The sequence below is a fragment of the Rhopalosiphum padi genome, chromosome 2 (genome assembly GCF_020882245.1).
Source record: "Rhopalosiphum padi isolate XX-2018 chromosome 2, ASM2088224v1, whole genome shotgun sequence".
Lineage (NCBI taxonomy): Eukaryota > Metazoa > Arthropoda > Insecta > Hemiptera > Aphididae > Rhopalosiphum > Rhopalosiphum padi.
In genome coordinates this window covers 13,456,553-13,477,708 of record NC_083598.1, presented here as the reverse complement: position 1 = coordinate 13,477,708, position 21,156 = coordinate 13,456,553, and the positions used below count along the sequence as shown (strand labels likewise).

At 33.6% G+C, this 21,156-nt stretch overlaps 2 protein-coding genes across 3 annotated transcripts in view; both read left to right on the top strand.

The window, feature by feature from the left end:
- Positions 1-18,362, top strand: part of LOC132919664 (semaphorin-5A) — a 46,731-nt gene extending 28,369 nt beyond the window's left edge. The window contains exons 4-14 of one of the 2 annotated variants that reach the window (XM_060981434.1): positions 9,596-9,803; positions 10,414-10,713; positions 10,890-11,089; positions 11,584-11,766; positions 12,476-12,746; positions 12,835-13,203; positions 13,828-14,017; positions 14,116-14,469; positions 14,627-14,797; positions 14,976-15,267; positions 16,034-18,362. In XM_060981434.1, coding sequence (XP_060837417.1) covers positions 9,596-9,803; positions 10,414-10,713; positions 10,890-11,089; positions 11,584-11,766; positions 12,476-12,746; positions 12,835-13,203; positions 13,828-14,017; positions 14,116-14,469; positions 14,627-14,797; positions 14,976-15,267; positions 16,034-16,433 — 2,938 coding nt within the window. In that variant the 3' untranslated portion in view covers positions 16,434-18,362. Of the gene's footprint in view, positions 1-9,595; positions 9,804-10,413; positions 10,714-10,889; positions 11,090-11,583; positions 11,767-12,475; positions 12,747-12,834; positions 13,204-13,827; positions 14,018-14,115; positions 14,470-14,626; positions 14,798-14,975; positions 15,277-16,033 lie in introns of both variants that reach the window. The other variant, XM_060981433.1, reaches the window with a different exon arrangement.
- A 1,737-nt stretch (positions 18,363-20,099) lies between these two features.
- Positions 20,100-21,124, top strand: LOC132922027 (translocon-associated protein subunit delta). Its single transcript, XM_060985326.1, has 2 exons — positions 20,100-20,491; positions 20,586-21,124. Exons 1-2 carry the CDS (start codon positions 20,258-20,260, stop codon positions 20,844-20,846), a joined length of 495 nt encoding a protein of 164 aa, XP_060841309.1. The 5' UTR covers positions 20,100-20,257; the 3' UTR covers positions 20,847-21,124.
- Positions 21,125-21,156: the final 32 nt, after the last annotated feature.

Sequence of the window (21,156 nt, the reverse complement as noted above, 5' to 3'; positions counted from 1 at the left end):
TGTTTAGTATTTTTTTTTTTTTGCACAAACATAATAATATATTATATATTATATTAAAAAGCGTATAAAAATATCACTGCCCGATGAATTTGTTTTGTACAGTAGAAATAATTTACAAATCCAGTCTACAGCCCACTTGAACAGCGTGTGTGTATTTATACAATAATATATAATGTATAACATCTAGTCCAGCTGGTTTTTTCTTCTTATAATATGTGAACACTTAAAAAAAAGAAAAAAGTTATTCAACAAACCGAACAGTTATGGCGCACCCGCCGTTTTCTATTCTATATTATACTTAAAAAATGTTTCGATCATATTATTGAGTGTATATTATATATACCTAAATAGTTTTATATGGGTATGACAAAAGCAGCGGGTTTTATGTGTCGCGTGGTATATTATATATATACACGTCGCGTTTCCTATAGCGTCCATTATAATAATATAATAATATATGATACGAAACGCAAGATAGTTGGACTAATCAAGTTGTTAATATATTACAACTCTTACGTATACCGAACAAGCGATACACCGTATGTCACACACGCGACCCGCTATAGTGCAGTACTCAAATATTTTTTTCGTAAATTTTATTTTAAATTAAACATTTTTTAAACTTATTCAGATATTATGAACAACTGTGATAATGCGCTTTTATACCTATATTATTAATTTTATTATTCGGTTTCTTAGTTCTATAGACTATAATATCAGCACAATATTATTATATAAACGAGTTATTTAAAAATACCATAATTGTTTTTTGCCGTGTTAATCGTGTTATCGTTTTACGATCGTGTTACGACAGGATCGGTACACGCTAAGATATAAAATCATCTATAGGTACATATACTGTTAGGTAGGTATCTGTAAACTATCATCTCGAGCGATAAATTTGTATACCGTGAAGAGGAGGAATGAGGGAGTCCTGAATTTTTCGCCTGCGGGTATTTTGACATCTGTTCACCACCACCGGATCGTACGAAGACGTCGCCGTGCAAAGAGAACCTAGAGAAGACTGCTTATATATATATTATATATATATACATATATGTATATTAAAATATTAAATATAAGAGACAGTGGTTGTCCGTTGAGCCCGGGGGACGCTCTCGTAACACGTCGTCCGGCGGGTAAAAACGGCCGATGCAGCTCCCCGCGAGAAACGAATACGAGCAAAGGATAAGAAAATAATAACCTCTATCGTTTTGATAGTTTCATATGATATATATTGTACGCGATTGTACCGGTTTAGGTGGTGTGTGTGTGTTGCCTTGCACATATATGGCCAATGCCTTTTACGGGGATCGCCGTCGTCGTTGTCGTCGTCGTCGCCACTGCCGCGAGCCGTTCGTCCGAGTCGCGTACAAAATGGTTGTCGTACCGCAGCGACCTCCTTACACCGTTGCTGCCGTCGATCCCGCACGTACGAGTGCAACCGGGTCTTATATTATACTTTTTGAGTTGCTGGACGACGCGTGTAGGTTAGGTTAGGCTCTGGTTAGGTATGCGCGAAATAAGACGCAGAAAAAATATATATATAATAAAAATAAAATCACGTATATGGAATCGATATATTATTATACGTATAGGTACATGTGCAGTAATATACGAGTATCTACGACGTATCCGGTGTACCGCGCGTTTGACGAGAACCGTATTCCGCGACAGAGATCCTAGTGGGGTCATTGTGCGCTGTACGCTTCTCGGAAAGAAAACGGACATTGCATGCTGTTCCTAAGTGTACTTACCTTTTATTATTGTACGTAATATATGCCCGAGTGCGTTATCGAATGAAATTAGACATTTATCATTCCTCTTGCAGTAGAATATTTAAAAAAATAATTTTCTACTTCGATTTGTGGTATATTATTATTAGACACGTGGGGTTATCACAATAATATTATAATACGGATCGAGATCCGAGAGGTATAATATTATACGGTATATAGTCTAATGTAGATAAATTTACGATGCGACGCGTGTTGCCATCAAGGTGAACATTTTTTTTTAACAACAGACATTCTGACGAGAAATCGTCCAAATACTGTTCGTAAATATTGCTTATTTTAGGTACCCCATTATTATGCAGTTAACCATTAATATGCTGTTTGTATGTCTGTTTGCGCGAGCACAATGCGTTACTGCTGCAGCAGAGGACATCGATCGAGCGGCTGTCACAATTCGTCTCGGTCATGATCGTATAATAGTATATAAATACGCGTCCGAGGTTTGGCTGTTGCTATTTTTTTTTCGCGTTTAGCCGAACGAGAACACCATCAAGTATAATAGGAAAACGCGTTCCTTTTCGTCTTGAAGTGTTAATAATATACGGTGACATTTATCCTGCAGTAGGTACCATCGGCCCAGAAATAAGCGGTTTGAAAAGTACTCAACTGCAAACCTAGTGCGTCTCTTGATTTACGGTTTTCAGAAACTTTAGACGATTGGTGTCGAATTTCAACAGTCGGTTCATGTCATAACAATAACGCCATTTATTATAAATTCGTTAAAATTATCAATAGGTAAATGTATAAAATATAAATAATATTAGAGAAGTTTTAATGAATAGATCGGTACATCGTACCATATTTATATTGTATATTATATTATTATATGATATAATGTTATATAATATCTATGTGTACCTATATTTGTTATATGTTCGGTCAGTGAGTGCGTTATAACAAATAACCGATATAATATATTTCAGCAGTAAATATCTATACAATGGCGTATTTAAGGTTTCTTTAAGAGAGGAGATTTAACTAAAATTTTCGATACCAAACGTCTCAGAATTATATTACTTACTGATAAAGTGATAATAATAGCTAAGAAAGGGGGTCAAGGGGGAAGATCTCTCTAATCTCCTTCCGTAAATATGCCACTGTATCTACATACAATATGGTACACATGTGGTGCGTGCTACTCGTTTGCATCGAGCAGCTAAGATTTATAATAATTGTCATTATATCTCGGCCTACGTATATTTTACAAAAACCTATTTTTAGGTTTAAATATATTATATACATTTACTTCTATACTTTGTCGTAACTATATAATATAGTCGTTTGATTAATTGACTAACTTCGTGAAACGGATCGATATTTATTATCCCCATAAATATTTTTTTTCCCAATCAACGGTAATATCTGTCCGTAGTAGGCATGTAATTTTTACCCGTTACTTTTTTTTTTATAAAAAACGTAAGAATGTAATATTATAAATATTTATTTATTATTATTATTATTTTTTTATCAATTTCGTCACGGTTTTCTCGTTTATATGACTCAGCTGAGTTCAAAATCAACCGAAGGCTCTTGACATCGTCAAATAAACACACTCGATCATTCAATTTCTTGCTTTAGGTACATATTGTATCAACACGCAGAGAAAAAAACATAAAACCATTAAAATGAATATAAAACCTAACTCGTGTGTCGTGTGGTAAACACCAAAAAATTACACGCATTCCATCAAGTCAACAATAATTATTTTAACATTTATTATCTATTAGGCATAATGTGTGTAGGTACGTATATTCTATCATTTACATTCATTCAAGTAGTGTATAATTAGTGTAAAACCATTATAAGCGATAAATGGGTAAAAAAAAGAATAAAACAAAACTCAATTGGAACAAAATACCTATATATACATATAATAATATAATGATTCATATTATCCATTTTTGAGTAGTTATTATCAAAATCTTCCGGCGTGTAAAATGACACGATTTTATCGATCTTCCTGCAGCACGCGTGTAATATAACAAAATAAATTACAGTCTGTAGCACAGGTAATGTAAAATATTCGGCTGGTTCGGTATCGTCGAGTGTCTAATTAATATCGTGTTTGTCTTAACACCACTAAACTTCCGTATCCGTGTACATTACAGTCGTGTCTATAATATTATAATACAACTAACTACATTTTCATGTGTCGGTGTCAGTATGATTATGCACAATAATATTATGTACATCTAAACAGCGACGATGGCCCCGAAGACATATTCCTTCCGATCAGTGCTCTACAAGACAATATTAAAATATTATGTTATCCACGGCGGAATCGATAACGCAATTATTTTATCTTGACGTTTATTATACCCGAAACTCTGGCACTAGGCACACATTATATCATGCGCGGTGTTACATACGTGCGACGATTGATTATAATATAATATATTATAATAATTATCATGTATACAGAGTGTTTATCGAGTCTACCATGGCGGTCGACGAATCCGACGACGTCCCATTGCGACACAGCGTGCGAGCAGCTATATCGAATAGGTGTTAAAAAAAACATATCCCTTGTTTATAATGACGAGAGAGAAAGAGAGATATCTATAGAGTGAAATTCGTGCGTTTGTAATGGAATTTCAATGTTGTTTTTTTCTTCTCTCGCCGGTTATCTGATGCTGCGTATTCGGCGATGCCTATTGTTGTGGAACATATACATGCGCAGTCTCTCCGCGGACAAGTGCCAGTGATCGGGTGGGCCGAAAACCCTATACTGACTTATACATAATATACGATGACTCCCACTCGGCGTGGCCGGTTGTACATTGAAAACGATTATCTTTATTTTATTTTTATTTCTCGTGATCGATCGACCACTTGTTCGATATAACATAACACTACCTACATAATATATATATATATAATGTATTATAAGATATACTTGTATATTGTATGTACACAAACGCGCATCTATAATATACGAAGACGACACTCGCGATATTTATCATTGTCCCGCACGTAAACGCAATATTATTCTTCAACCTGGAAAAACGATCGATTAAACAATACGCTATTCCTACGCTTAACATATCTGCACATGAACCTAATATTATTGTTGTTGTTGTATCATGGTAAATCCCACCTGTTGCCGAAGCGTACAGTTATTATACCGAGTGCCACTGCTAGGCGTAGGTGTGTATTATGTATAATATTATAATGGTTTAAAGTATTATAGGTTATAGCTTAAGACAGGCTACCTAGCTGTACAAATATATAACATATCTCGATGCAGAGTTCAAATATTCATTTTTCGTGGGGCCCATTTCAGAGGGTCGTTTTCACGGTATCAAATCTTCTGCCAGCTCAACGGTATTGTTTAAATTATGGATGCATATTATTTTACGATGCACGTCTAGTGTATATTGTATGTAGATAATAATATGCATTATATAGTAGTTATTATTATTATTACTGCGACGCGTACTCCTATGAAACATGTTTCACGTTGGAAAATTATTAAATAATAGGTACCTATAGTAATACATATAGAAAAGAAATTAACGATGCACCGACGGTGACGCTAGAAAGCCGAATATTATATTATTATAATTAAACATGTACACCCGAAGACAAAACTCGAAATTATACATGCACTTACCTACCAAGAATAATGTTTATAATAGGTACGCGTTCAAAAACGACGATATCCATTGTATTGTTTTTTTTTTTTTTTAACTGTCGTACATAGGTGCGCGTCACGTAAGTCGTGTATAATATGCATTTCGTGTGGGCAATCGCCAGCCACAGACGATCGACGATTGAGTAATATACTTTACAATATTATATCATTATATTGTCATTTTGTACACAATCTGGCGCGTACCAATTATTTCCAGATGTTGACGTTTTATGAGAGTAGGTTTAGTGTATGTATAGTGTATACTATGTGTAATATGTTATATAGTACGCATTGAAGCCGGTCATTACGTCGCGGCAGGTCCCGGACATATTTTATTTTATACGAAGACGATTCATCCAGGCCGACACGCTGCGCCGGACAAGAGATTATTATTTAGTTTTATGCCTTTATGGTATACATTTTGGATTATATTTGTCATTTGTACGGATTATCAGATTTCACATTTTGTCGTCATAAATTCAGTTGGCGCCAATTGAGTTTTGGTAGTCTCGTGCAGTTCTTTTTTTCCAAACGTTTGTGTGGACACTATTAGTTCCGTATAATCTTGCAGTATAGTAAGTTAACATACCTACTATTGTAAGTGTCTTAAAACCATATTATGTACATACAAAGGAACAACAGCATACATTCATACAAACACGTTGCTTTGAAGTTTGAACTCTTAGTCATTATGCTTTCCAAGGACTGATTTTCGGTACGACGAGTAAACAATTATTAATTAATTGATTTAATTATTTTGTTTGTTTTTGTATTTCAACATTTTCAACAGATAAATATATCTAATGTGTATTGAATTTCAATTATATAATGCAAAGGTAAAATAAAGGTAAAGGTAATACATACTTGTGCTAAAATCTTCTGTAATGTTGAGATAAAAAGTCTCAAGGATTAAGGAATTTAGTCTGGTACCTTGGATAACAAAAAAATATGGCTGTGTAAATGTATTATATGTAGGAACGTTATTATTTGGACTTAAACGTGAATACAAAATATGTCTTAATGTGTTAATTGTTTAGTCTCGTCCAGTCCTCGCAGTTAATCTAATACTATAAACAATTACTACAGCTCGTGGACCATATTGGCTATATTACCATGCTCTTTTCGAGTTTCAGAAGAGTTGTCTGGTACAGTGAAGGGCTGATGAAGACAGAATTACGTCGATGCGAATAAAGCGTTTTGACGTCATCGTTAGGTCATTATCCATACTGGTGGGTTCTTATACGTAGATACAAGCCAATTAAAATAGTATGTTTAGTGATCCAACTTACACCTGGTCTGCACGTATCATCGTAACGTCGGACGTTGTTTTATTGACATGGCACTATGTTTAAGACAGGCCAGAGAGAGTAAGAGAGAGAAAAGAGAAAGAAGTTTATACAAAACAAATGTCGCCTTCCAAATGTAAAATTAAATTAAAAGATAAAAAAAGGGCACAATTATATTATATTATACAGACTGGAAACAATGGCGCAACGCAGACGTACAACGTCTACAATAATAATAGATGCCATCTGCAATGGTATATAGTAGGCAGGTACCTATATATAGGCAGTACGTGTGTGTATATTTTATTCTTCGCATATACCGACGCACAACACTGGTGCGGTCACAGGCATAGATATACCATGATATATGATCTCTTGCGTCGTAAATGTCAATTACTATAATATTATTTTATTAAGTGTATATTATATATAGTTATAACTGCGGAAAAATTTAAAAGACACGGATGATCTGCCGCGCGGCAGTCGGCGGACCCGGATCGGGTTGAAACTAAATTATCGCCGGTTTTCCGACGCTTTTTAGCCGTTTAAAATTTTTTGAAGACCGGTTATTTCACACCATTGAACACCGATTTATTGTGTGACTTATGTGTCTTTGAAACCAGTTTTCTGTAATTATTGCTAAACCGTCGAATTTATCGTATCAATAAAATGGTTATTTATTTCGTTTACGTTCAGTATTATAATAATATTGTAAATATACGAAAAATAAAACAGCGTTGGTCGTCCAACACAAATAAAGACACGTCTCAACGTTTATAGAATAAGTACTTAATTATTGAACATCTGGTTGGGCGTTATATTATATTGTTTCTGAATATAAACTTAATTTTTCATTGTCTCAATGTTTTTTATTCCTCTTAGCGTTTTAATAATAATTTAGAGGCACTAAATATAATAATACTTAGTGTATACTATTATCAAATGTTTAAATAATTCACACGCATTGGGCTCATGTTTAATTCAATCGAAAAACACATTGATTATTTTTGGAATATAATATTATATCAGTCGAAATTTATAAAAATGTTTTTTATACGTAAACAACTTCCGACTACAGATTCACTGAGTATTATATATTTATCTTAACAAATCATCATTGATTAAATAATGTGTATAATTATAAATTATGGTGACTCGTGCAATTACGGAGGATAGTCTAAATGATTCATTTTTGTGATAAACGATGATCTGTATAGTTACATTTGTTATAACTTATAAACAAACTAACTGCTGACATGAATCGTGAAACGAATTTACTTATACTGTAAACGGAAATTATAGTTCTCAATATTATTATAATACGAATATATAGACATTAGACGTCGTACTGTGTGAAAATCGTAGTGTGAAACATTAAAAACTATCTTTATCGGAGCGAGTATTATTCTGTTCCACGAGTAGTCGTATTCTTCGTTTATATATAGGTATAAAATATAAATCAGAAGTCTCAGCGAATACGATGATCATCACGACATTTCGTGTCGTCGTAATTATTATTACTCGGCCGACTGTTTAAAGATTTCATATTAATTTAGCTACCTGTACAGATTTTCCGTTCACTTTTAAATCGTCTAAATACAGACTCGTATATTGTATATTGTATAAATGAAATCGCGCGTGTACGTTAAAAAACCTACATAAAATTCTATAGGTGTTTGTCTTGCGATAATTCCGTTTTATAGTCTTTACGGAAACGCCACTATAGAATTTATTAGTTTATGACGGAATAAACATGGATATTATGCTATAATTTTTAAACTATACTACTGAAGTTTATTGGATTGGACTAATTTTAGTTCGTATTTAAAATGTTTATTCAAATAATAAAACGAATATGATTTAATAATTCAAGTAAAAGTACTTTAAATTATATATATAATATCATATATTATATAAAAAAACGTATTAAATAAAAAATATTAGTTTGACGTTGTTTGTATTTTCGTGTTATGTAACTGTTATTTGGTTATCTAATCAAAAAGTCAAATATAATTTTTTGATCAGCGTTATTTCCATGTAATATTATTCAAGTTGTTTAAACAAAAAATAGTTTTTCACTTCATATGTTATTATTATTACTATAATAACGTCGCAAAATATTTTCCTCCTGTAAGTATTAGCATCATAATGCCTATGGTCAGAACAGGTGAGGTTTGATACCCACGTCTGTTATTAGGTCCAATTTTGAATTCATTAATAAACAACGCGATGAAAAAAAAATCCTACCTACGTAGCAATTACCGTATGGCGGCCGAGGCTGCGGTGGCGACGGTTTTATATCGTCCCTGTCACACACATCTGGATCATAACGGCGGAGAATTATGAGCCGTCGAAAGGTGGAGGGTCTAATTCTAGATTGTAACGGGGAGAGGAAAGAAGGAATAAATTTATACGAAAATTATATTGCGCCAGTTGGTTTTTTCTATGTAATAATGATAAATTAAATTGTTTGTCGATAATACACCTATATGTATATAATATTGTAAACCAGTTTCTTTTTTCTCTTACTGAAATGCGCCCACACGGCGCCTGGTGCGTCGGTCGTAATTCGCGCTGGCGCCTCGAGGAATTTCCCAAATTTCCACTACGCCGCGACTCCAGGAGTCAAAATTTTCGATGGACTATCCTTTTTGTCACGAATCCGATTCCGGGGCCCGGGTTCGAAATCGCCATTCCAAAACTCGCGGTGTTTTCATGACATTTGCAAACATATGTTCGGAGTTCGTGTTGCGTCCTTATACGCGTTACAGCCGTTCCCATACGGTGTCTCGTTGTTTAATCATTAGAAAAAAAAACATCAACAACAAAGAGGTCAAGACTTTATTTTAATTTTTTAACATTATTTTTTTTACCGACAGAGACAACATTTACCGTCTGGACTTGGACGATTTGAAAAAGATCGAGGCTGCCCGATGGCCGGCTGCTGAGGAAAAGGTGCAGCTGTGTCTGGTAAAAGGTCAGAGTGTCGACGACTGTCATAACTATGTCAAAGTACTACTGTCTACTGGAAAACGGCTTTTCGCATGCGGAACCGGAGCCTTTTCACCACAGTGCACATGGAGAGAGGTAATAATACATTAATAAATTGTTTTAGTTTTCCGAGCTTTAGGTTGGCTACTTATAGCGAAAAGTATAGTACTCAAAGTATTGATAATTATTTTAAAACGTCTTATTAATTTAGAGAAATTACGATACATAAACTATTATTTTATTATTTACTGTATTTCGTGTATACTTTATACTCGTTATCAAATTATTGTTGTATACGTTCTACTGTGTTGATAATTGCATCGATGTTTAAACAAACGAGTGTATACTTATTTATACATACATCCTAATAAAATATTAAGAAAATTAAAAATGAATAAATACGATAATTTAAAATTTTCAACAGTCGGTCATTATTAAAATTGATAACGTTTATTTATGTGATTTTAAAACTACCTTTGGCCGCCCGCCCGGACTGGATCCATGATGATTAGAGTTAGATTACAATAATATTATACTATTATTATTCCCATCCGAGAGCGCATTTAGCCAATTATAATACATCAATGTCAACAAGCACGGCGAAAGTGTGTCATCGTTCTCGGTTGGGGAGTGCATGTGTGAGAGGGAGCACTTTTAATTTTTATACTCGGAATGATTATTATACAACGTTTTTATGTGCCAATAGATGGAAAATGCCAACAGCGTGACCGACACCGTACGTGGGGTGGGTAAGTGTCCTTACAGCCCGCTGTCCAACATCACAGCCATGATCACGCTCAACGGTCAGTACTTTGCCGGTAGCCCAATGGACTTTTCGGGCGCAGACTCGGCCATCGTCCGTGATCTAGGTGCCTCGTATTTGCGGACAAAGAATTATGATGCCAAGTGGCTGAACGAGCCTCAGTTCGTCGGATCATTTGAGACCGACGCCTATGTGTACTTTTTGTTCAGAGAAAGTGCAGTGGAATACATAAACTGCGGCAAGGTACGTCTTTAATTGTCATTTTAGTATAGGAAATAAACAGTTTTCAGCTTGGTCCGGAAATATATAACCGTTTAGGAGGTATATATAAATATAATTGTATACTTTTATACACGTATATAACTAAGAATAACATTTTTCATTACATGCACAATATTAACATCAAAATTATGTTACAGAGGGTGTACTCGAGAATTGCTAGGATGTGCAAAAACGATGTGGGCGGACAAACTATGCTTCGAGACAACTGGACCACGTTTATTAAGGCCCGTTTAAACTGTTCTTTACCCGGTGACTATCCGTTTTATTTTGATGAAATTCAAGGTATGACATATCTACCGGACGAAGGATTGGTGTACGCTACATTTACTACACCGAGGTAATATATTACTGTGATTTTTTTTTTAGTAGGTTGTCCGATTCCTGGAGGCTATATCGTCTAGCATTAGAAATCTCTTTTCGTCGGTTGTTGCCTCCAATCTAATCGTTCAGACAATCAGTTTTACGAAGAATACTTTTAAAACGTATTTTAAACTCGTACTCAAGTGCAAATTAATATTAATTTCTATTAAAAATATGTAAAAAGTATTCATTACTTTATAACATATAACATTATATAGTATTCAGATACATATAAAGCTCTTTTAAAATATTAGAAGTCTGTTTCACATATTATATTTTTTAGAGCATGTTTTCGCGTGGATGGTAACTGTAGCATTTTATTTTAAAATAATTTCAATCATCATATAATTTAGTTTCTAGTTTTTCAACTACCTATAGGCGTTATTATTATTAATATTTATTTTACTATTACCTATGAATTAATGTGAGTACTTGTATACCTAAATTAACACGTGATATTATTTTGTACAGCAATGGTATAGCTGGATCGGCGGTATGTAGTTTTAATCTTACTGCTATAAATGCAGCGTTTAACGGACCATTCAAACACCAAGCCAGCGTTGGTTCAGAATGGGTACGGTATAACCCACCGCATCAACTCAACCACGGACACTGCCAAAGACAGGATCCAAATCAAATACTTGACTCGTCGAGGTATTTAATTTATTATCATTGTTATTATTAGTAGTGCCTATATAATATAAGTACCTATTGTGCTAGAGTTTCTGAGTTTATTCAAGATATACATATATATATATATATATATATATTTAATCCTATAGTTTAAATACGATATAACTTCGATGGTGGTCGAATCGTTTGTTTACCCGTCATTTTTTTTTTATGTAAATCTGCTAATTCATATTAAATTATTCTTTTATTCTTTCAATTTTTTATATCTATTCATTTTCTATGAACGTACAATATTGAAAATTACACTGGAGACTATTTTCAAAAGTTTTAATTGTATCGAAACCTAATCTAACGATTTAGAAAACTTAATAAACATAATAGTATATTTTTGAGTTATTTATGACCGAGTTGGGTGTCATACAAGAGTTATAATTGCATTTTTCATTCGTCCAAAAAAGTTTTATTTTTTTACAATTTTTGATATACCTATACCTATAAACTAAGTTATGTTTTCTGGTAGTACTGATAATGAAAGTGGTTTTGGATGTGTTAGATATTATTAATATAATTCACTTGAATTATTTATACATTTTTGATTTACGTAAATATTCGTTTATAATATATTATGTTTCGGACAGACGGTGTCTGGTGTAATAATAATATGTCAGTCATTATTGGTGGGTAAACCGTATATGTTTTTACTCAAGTGCTATGTTTCCTATCTCTATAGATACCAACTGATGGACAACGCAGTACAACCCACCACAATGGACCCACTATATTACAAGCCATTGGAAATTCTCACTCACATTGCTGTTGATGTCGTACCGACTAAACCGCACGGATCTTTAAAAGTCTTATACGTGGCTACGACTGAAGGAACAGTGAAAAAGATAACTATTCTACCAAAGTCTTCGGTCACGTGCACGCTGGAAGAATGGAACATATTTCCCGAGGGTTCCGGTTCCCAAATCATGGCGTTGCATTATTTGAAAGTCACGGTACGTCGTTATACCTAATGTTTTTTATGCGGTCGATTACAGAATAATTATGTGTTCATTCAATATCATATATGTTATGGTTGCACAGGATTCGATATACGTGGGCACTCGTGATCGGGTGTTGAAAATACCGGCCCAGCACTGTGGCCGGCACCGGAGCAAGGAAGCGTGCATGAACGCGATGGACCCCTATTGCGGGTGGAACGAGCACGTCGACAAGTGTCAACCGCCGACAAACGGTAACATTATGGAACATAATTGGCGACAGGATGTTACCAAGTGTCCGGACCGGTCGAGGCCGATCGATGGTGGTTGGTCTAGCTGGTCGACATGGACTGCGTGTACACAAAACGTAAACGGCAAAGAATCCACCGACCAATGCTTGTGTTCGAGTAGAACGTGCACGAACCCCGAACCGAAGTACAACGGGGCCGATTGCCAAGGTCCTACCATACAGGTGTGACATGCAACCAGTTTATATTAAACTACCTAGATACCTATGCACTAATTAAACCTACTGTCAGACTGGCTATTATTCTATTAACCATTTTTTTTATCGAGATGCTTTACCCTTAACGACAATTATTGTCGTAAATAATTTTTATTGTTTTACTTCTATTTTTTTTTTATTCTATTATTTTACGTTTCCACAGATAATACCCATTAGTTCATTACAATAGTGTATTTTGATTTTTTTTACGTGAGCAATATTCCTCTAAATTGGTTTTATATGCTAATTTTTTAGTATAACGTGCAGTTATCATAAAGATACCAGTCCTTTATATTCTATTTTAAACTCGAGTAAAAAATGTTACACACCCATGTAATGAGAAAAAAACTTCTATTGAACATTTATTAAAGTAGGTATACATGTATGTATGTGGTACGTGAATACCTACATTTATTTTAAGATCATACAGATAAATTAGTTGTACTACCGGGAAATTATAATATCCTACGCACACATTTATTATATATACAATATACATATATAATATGTATATACACGTATAAACATGATTACACGTTAACTAACAACGCCATCGATGCACATAAATTAACTTTCATTTTTTTCTCATAGGTGACTAATTGCACTGTACACGGACAATGGTCTGGTTGGTCGGACTGGTCAGCGTGTACGCAAAGTTGTGGTTCTGCCGTGAAAGTCAGAAAAAGGACTTGTGGAAATCCAGCGCCGGCATTTGGTGGTCGCGTTTGTGTAGGGCGCGACACCGATGAAATGTTTTGCCATTCGAACCCACCTTGTCCAGGTATGGATAACTAGCAGTGTTCATCTCGACGACCATCAATGCCGTCGTACGATATTTTTGTTATTAACTGTTATATTTTTTTACCTAAATTATGACAGTTTCACCACCTGTCGTAAAAGAGCCGGGTTGGAGCGCTTGGGGTGCGTGGGGCAAATGTTCAGCCAAGTGCGGTGGAGGCATTCGGCAAAGGTCGCGGTACTGTAACAATCCGCCGCCACAGGAAGGACAGGATTGCATCGGGTGTTCCGAAGAGTACGAACTATGTAACCAGAAACCGTGCACGGATAGTATAAAAAAGATATCGGCGTGGTCACCTTGGGTATCCGCAGGCAATGGTACTCATAAAAGATACAGGTTCTCGTGCAGAACGCAGCCAGACATTTCGGCATTAAGCATTATGCAGGACAAAGAAGAAAATAGATTGTGCCAAGATGGATCGTGTCACAGACTTGGTGAGTTATCTATTACAATAATTATCTGTATAATAATATATGCACATCGTATCTATAATTAAGTTAATGTAGTACCTATATTATGCGCTCAAATATTAAATATATAGTATTTTTTATAACTATTTTAAAATATTTATTTGTGTAATTTTTTTATTAGATCAACCATCTGATTCAGAAGACTCGTGGTCAGAATGGTCACCATGGTCCGCTTGTTCTGCTGATTGTGGTGGTGGTGTACAAGTCAGGACTCGAACCTGTGAAGGTCCTTTAGATAATTGTGAGGGACAAAACACACAAACTAGACCTTGTAATACACAGGAATGCAAAGGTAATTGAATATTTTTTATCGGAAATATTTATGCTACGTATTATTATGTGTATTATACTCTGTTTATTTATTGCAGTATTGTTTATAAAAGTTAAACTATAGTTCCTAATAGATGATAACTATATATTTTCATATTTTTCATTGAAATTCTAAAATTTTATATTTCATTATGCCTTAGGAGAGTGGAGTTGTTGGACAGACTTTAATGAATGTTCTGTGACTTGTGGTGAAGGCGTCAGAACTCGTTCGCGCAAGTGCATACAAAAAGGTACTTCTACTGAAGGATGCGATGGTCCTTATGAAAGCCAAGAACCATGTTACGTGCCTTGTCATGATATGGATTTGGGCTGGGAAGACTGGTCAGAATGGTCGGTTTGCGATAAGGACAACCTGAAACATCGTACGAGAAAATGTACTTTTGACCATTGCTTGGGACCCGATATTGAATCTATTCCTTGCTTTGAGAAAAAACGAAATCGGTAAGCAATCATACTGACATTTAAAATGAACATCTAAAACTAATACCAAATTGCTGCCTACAAAAATAAACTTACTTAGATATTCCTTGTGATTAGGAAATTGTTAAAATATAAATTGGAAAAAATAAACAGTTGCGATAAAAAACAGCTCTTGTTAAGATTTCTTTAGTATTTTTGCACAGTTTTTCAGTAGGTTTTTTTTACTTAGTATAGGTATATATAAAAATATATATATATATACAAGGTGAATATAAAAAACAGATACTCTAAACTAAATTACGGAATAGACTTGAATTGTTCAATCTATATAACTTATTTATATGGATTTATAAAGTAGACAATGAAACAAACATAATGGTTAACGACAAAAGTGGAAAGCAATTTGACAATAATAAATAATTTTATTTTCCAATTTTCCAACTTATTTCACTAAATTAGAACAACGATTGAAACCAAAAACTGTATTTTTTTGTTATTTAATCGTTAATGTGTACCAAATGGCATGCCATTTGCAAACGGTTTTTATTGAAATTATTATTTATTTAATTATTGAATTCATTCTAATAATATATTCATCCACTCACCACATTCTCAAGTTGCTTCTGCGCCATCACTTCTTGCACCCATACCCCCACACACACCGTTATCAGTGTATATATACACCACTCACACGGTCGCTTACCTACTCACCTCCCTTAAAACGATAGATTAATATTTTGACGCGATCGCACAGTCATTTACACGTTTCGTTTTGTTCCGGTGTAGTGAGCTCGAGCGGATCCACACTGCTAGTGTGCCTGCTGTCTTTCTTGACTGGCGCCTTGGTGGCCGGCGCCGCGTTCTGCGCGTGGCAGAGACGTCGTAAGCCGAAGTTGCCGAGTAGCCCGCACTACATCACCACCAAGCAGAACCCGTACGTGACGGTGCCGATGAAGGAGTACCGCGCGCCCGCCAAGCGTACGCCGTCGTTCACCAAGCCGACCACGGTCGGTGCGCAGCATCACGGCAACGGTACCGCGGCCACCGGCACGCTTCCGAGGCTGTTCAACAAACCTGCCGACTACGAGACGGCCACCATCAAGCGGAACAGCCACAGCCTGGTCAACGGGCACACGATGCGCAACCGTCCCGACTTGGAACAGGAAAAGTTTTTCTAACCCATCACACCGCCAAACAACAATAGATGATCACCATATTGCTGTGATGATCATTACTCATCATTATCGCGGACCACCTATACAGGTTTACATCATTCGCGGTTCCTTGCCATTTCTGCACGGACAAATTCGGATTGTTCGACCGGTAGTTGTCGTATAACAACACTAGCCGGACCGTCGTCGTTTTGTCCGGGTTTATTTATTTATTTTTTAATATACCTAATTCGATTATTTGCATTTTTGGATATCCGGATATATTGACTACTACTACTGTTGCTGCTGCTCGTTATTGCTAGTCATTACGTAATTTTCCTTTTAATTTTCTGGCAAACGTATCTAATTTAACGCGGGATATTGGTAACTGATACAATTCGCATAATATTACGTTTCTACAACAATTTATAAAAACCTAATTTTATATTTTGATCAATAATGTACATGACACTAGTCGGTTAGCCTTTGATTTCTGTATAATATTATAAAATATTATTGTTGAATAAATAATTTTTTTAACCGATTATTATATATACAAATGCTATACGGTAAATATGTAGTTAAATCAGTTTGACCATTTCTTTTTTATTTTATACAACCGAAGACTGTTTAAAATCACGATGCATAGGTATAATGATATCTGTTGTCGAATTACATCCATTATTGCTTTACTCTATTTATTATAAATAAAATCCAATTTGAAAAAATCATACATAAAATATCTTAATCAGTATTGTATAATTACATCTTTTTAATAGGTATTAATGAAAATTTTAAGTTTAAGTTGGGGGGTATTAAGTGCGCATAATGGTGGATTAGAATCGTTTTTCTAATCATTCATATTATTATATTACGCAATATGAAATATATTTTATAGTGTTGTACCTGCCTACTTAAAATGGATATGTATCTACCTAAAGATGTGTTAAATAATAGAGTTTATTTTTAACTTCATGGAAGTACATTGTAATTTATAAATTAACGACTCAAAACACTGATAAATTATTTATTTTTGTCGCTAACAATATTAAAAACCACCATTAATATATAAGATAAAAATCGGTAAAAAAATAATTTATAAAGTAATGTAAATAAATGGATAGATAGGTTATTATTTTTGTACTTTTATACTAAACAAGTACGCATTGTGCCAATGATATTCATGATTGATCTATTATTTTGATTAACTATGAAATATTAATGACTGAGTAATTTGTTTTTTTTTTTTATTAATGTTTTAATTCATAAGTATAAAAACTATGTGAATAAAACGTGTTAAACATACAATATATTATCGTATTATTTATAATATATATAAGTATAATATATAACTCATGTTGAGTACCTAGGTACATTTTATAATATTGTAAATAATTTACATTTTTTATTGTATGTTGTTGCCCAAATTTTATTAATGTAAAATACATAATAAATACATATGTACTATGTTTAACTGTTAAATAATATATTTTTGTGAATATGATATTTTTTCGTGTAAATATAACTATTTTTAAGTAAAAATAGAATAACAATTATTATATTTTTATACCTACTATTTTTACGTGGTTTTTCATTTTCATTTACCAATTAGCATATTAATTTAAGAAACATTAGCTACCTATAATTCTAGATACATTTTTAAATACATCCAAACATTATCTAAAATAAAAAATATTAAATATATTACCTTAAACTTTTATACTTCAATTTAGGCAATAAGAGGTAGAGGAACATGACATCACGAGTGACTTGTGCTTTAGAAATACAATACAATGATTATAAATAAATGTACCAGTAGCCGGTTATACTATACATCAATATTGAAAATACCCATTTGTAAAGAAATATGTCTAGATATAATAGTGTTAAATTTAAAATATTTGTATACCTTATTTTCAGTTCACATAAAAATGTAGAAATTCTTTGCTAACGGAACTCGTTGATTCTATTTTTATCATTTTTTTTTTTGTTTCTATTCAATAAATATTTTTTATTCACTACCTATACTCAATACTGACTTTCTTTACATAAAGATCAATTTTCAGTACTTTTGTAGACATTAACTCTTCAAATGAACGCTCATCAGTGGCCAATACATTGATTTTGTGTATACCATTTGAAATTTGTATTGTACATTTTAGTTAATATGTACTCAAATGCATAATTTGTGCGAGTACGGAGGTTACGGATGTTACTAGTAGTAACATTTATTAACATTATATTTAGTAACATAATTGTATTTTAAAATCATTTAATTATATTATCAACAGAAGGTACCTACCTATCTAAAATACACTAAGACGTAGGTACATGATCTTAAATTCTTAACTAATGATTATAATATTATACCTACTATGTTACATTATCGTATACTTTTGATAAATCATAATTATGTTGTAAATGAAATCTAAACTCTTTTAAAAAAATTAAGGAAGTTGAAGCATATATATTTTGTTATTTTTTTAAGTGTAGGGCCCCCACAAGGGGGTGGGGTCAATGAGTAATATGGTCCCGGGGCCCTGGCTCTCTGGGGGCTCGGAAAAAAAACAACATTATATTCATATCATTAATTTAATTTAGGAAAAAATGAATTGAACATATTTACAATATATGTGTATACTATTTTTTATCGTATAAGATCGTAATGAATAATTTACATTGTATTTCAATATTCGTAAATACAAAATACTTTTTAAAAAAATGTTGATTTTTATATTAAACTGCAATAAATTAGTCATATGTGTTTTGAATTTATATCAAGATAATTAAAATAACTGACATTTTATAGAGGTGTATAACAGCAAAAAAAGCTGTATAACCAATATTATAGGTATCTTCTGTAAAAATAAAAATTTAAGTGTTAGAATTTCTATTGAAATTATTATAAATACTAATATACAACGAGGGTCCAGAATTATTTACAGTACCGTAATTGAACAATTTATAATAGAGCCTGGTACCAACTACAACAAAAATATTAATGCTGTAAGATAATATCCGAGACTGAAAATATAAATAAATTTGTTAGAATTTTTTTAAGTTAATCTGAGATCGATCATCCATCACTTTTTAAAATGTTTTTTTTCCTTGAAAAGTTACGCCCACGTTGGTTATTAGATATAATTCATAAAAATCTCTTATACCTACCTATAAATAATTGAATTTCTTGATTCTTCAATATATATTTATATAAATGAAACGTATGAAATTTTTTTGTAAATGTGTTGTAGGTATGTGTTTTTATTTCAATTCTCAGAATTCTCTCAATTCAATGTTTTGAAATGTAAACATTTAAGTATTTATGAAATGATTGCACAAAAATGCAAAATTAAATGTAAAGATCAAAATAGTAGAACAATAATAATTGATCTCAAGATAATACCATATTACCATAACAAATATTTTTCATAATTTATTCTTTTACGACCACGACAAACGGATAGTACATGTTATTACTAAATCTTATTCATTCGATTTATTTGAAAATTTATGAATATGAAACCAGATAATCATTAATTGATATTACTAAATTAGATCTATATATAAAAGTCCAAATTCATGTTTTTTTTCCCCTTAGCGGTACAGTGTTCTCCATTTTACTCGTTACGTTGGTCACACTCAAAAACGATGACATCTTGCTACACGCGTTATCGACAAGGCCGGTTATCACAAACGCCGCGAAACGCGATCGTAACAGTTGGCACTTTTACATTATTCGAACCAGATTCCAGAAACTGTGTCCGCTCGCCAATACGTTATTAATCCAACGCCTGTTCACGGTTTTTGTCGATTCCTCCAGACTTGCCGTATTTTCTCATCCGAATTTCACGATGAAAACTTCACACTGCATTCTCATCGCTCTGTCGCTGTGCGCGGTGGCTTCATCCACGGCCGGTTGTAAGTATGCCGTCGAGTCGTACACCACCACCGATGCCATGATCGTTACCGAGGCCGCATTCATCGCACAAGTGAGCGCCGAGTGTGAAGACTCGCCGTCCAACTTATATGCTGAAGTGGAAGGCCGACTTTTAGTAGCGGCTAACGCTGGCCCGAACAAATACCAAGTACGTACTGTCCTATTCGCGACACAACTCTAGTTGTCCGCTTATATTCTTATAGAAATACAATTTTATAATATTATGCTCGTCGTTTCCATAGGTCAGTTGGTTAGATGACTTCAAGAAGGCTCGTCGTGGCGATTATCATGTAAAATTTTACGATGAGGCCGGTTATGGACAACTTAGGAAACTACTTCGTGATGGAGAATCTATCAGCAGTGTAACGCCTGTACACTCTGCATACGTCCGTTACCCTGGTGCATACAAAGGTGCTTGGGTCAATTCTGAATTCTTGGCCGCAATTGTCAGCATGGTGGTTTTGTATTTTGCGTATACGTTCAAGTCAAAAATTGTCTCCTAATCTTAATATTATTTAAGAATTATAAAATATTTTGTTACAAAGTCTGCTCGGTTTTTATGTGACTGTTATTTTTTAATTTTTTTTTTTTTTTTTAATTCATAGTTTAAATGTTTTAAATAAAATATTTGAATTAATGTATTAATTTAATTCAATACCATAAGCTGCCCAAGTACCTACCTAACATCTATAATGATTAAACATGTTATTGAATTGTAAGATAACTTTTGTTTGTAAAATTGGTACATTTACAATTTTTTTAATATAATTTTTTCTTATAAGATTGTGTTTTTTGTCTTCTGATGTAAAATCC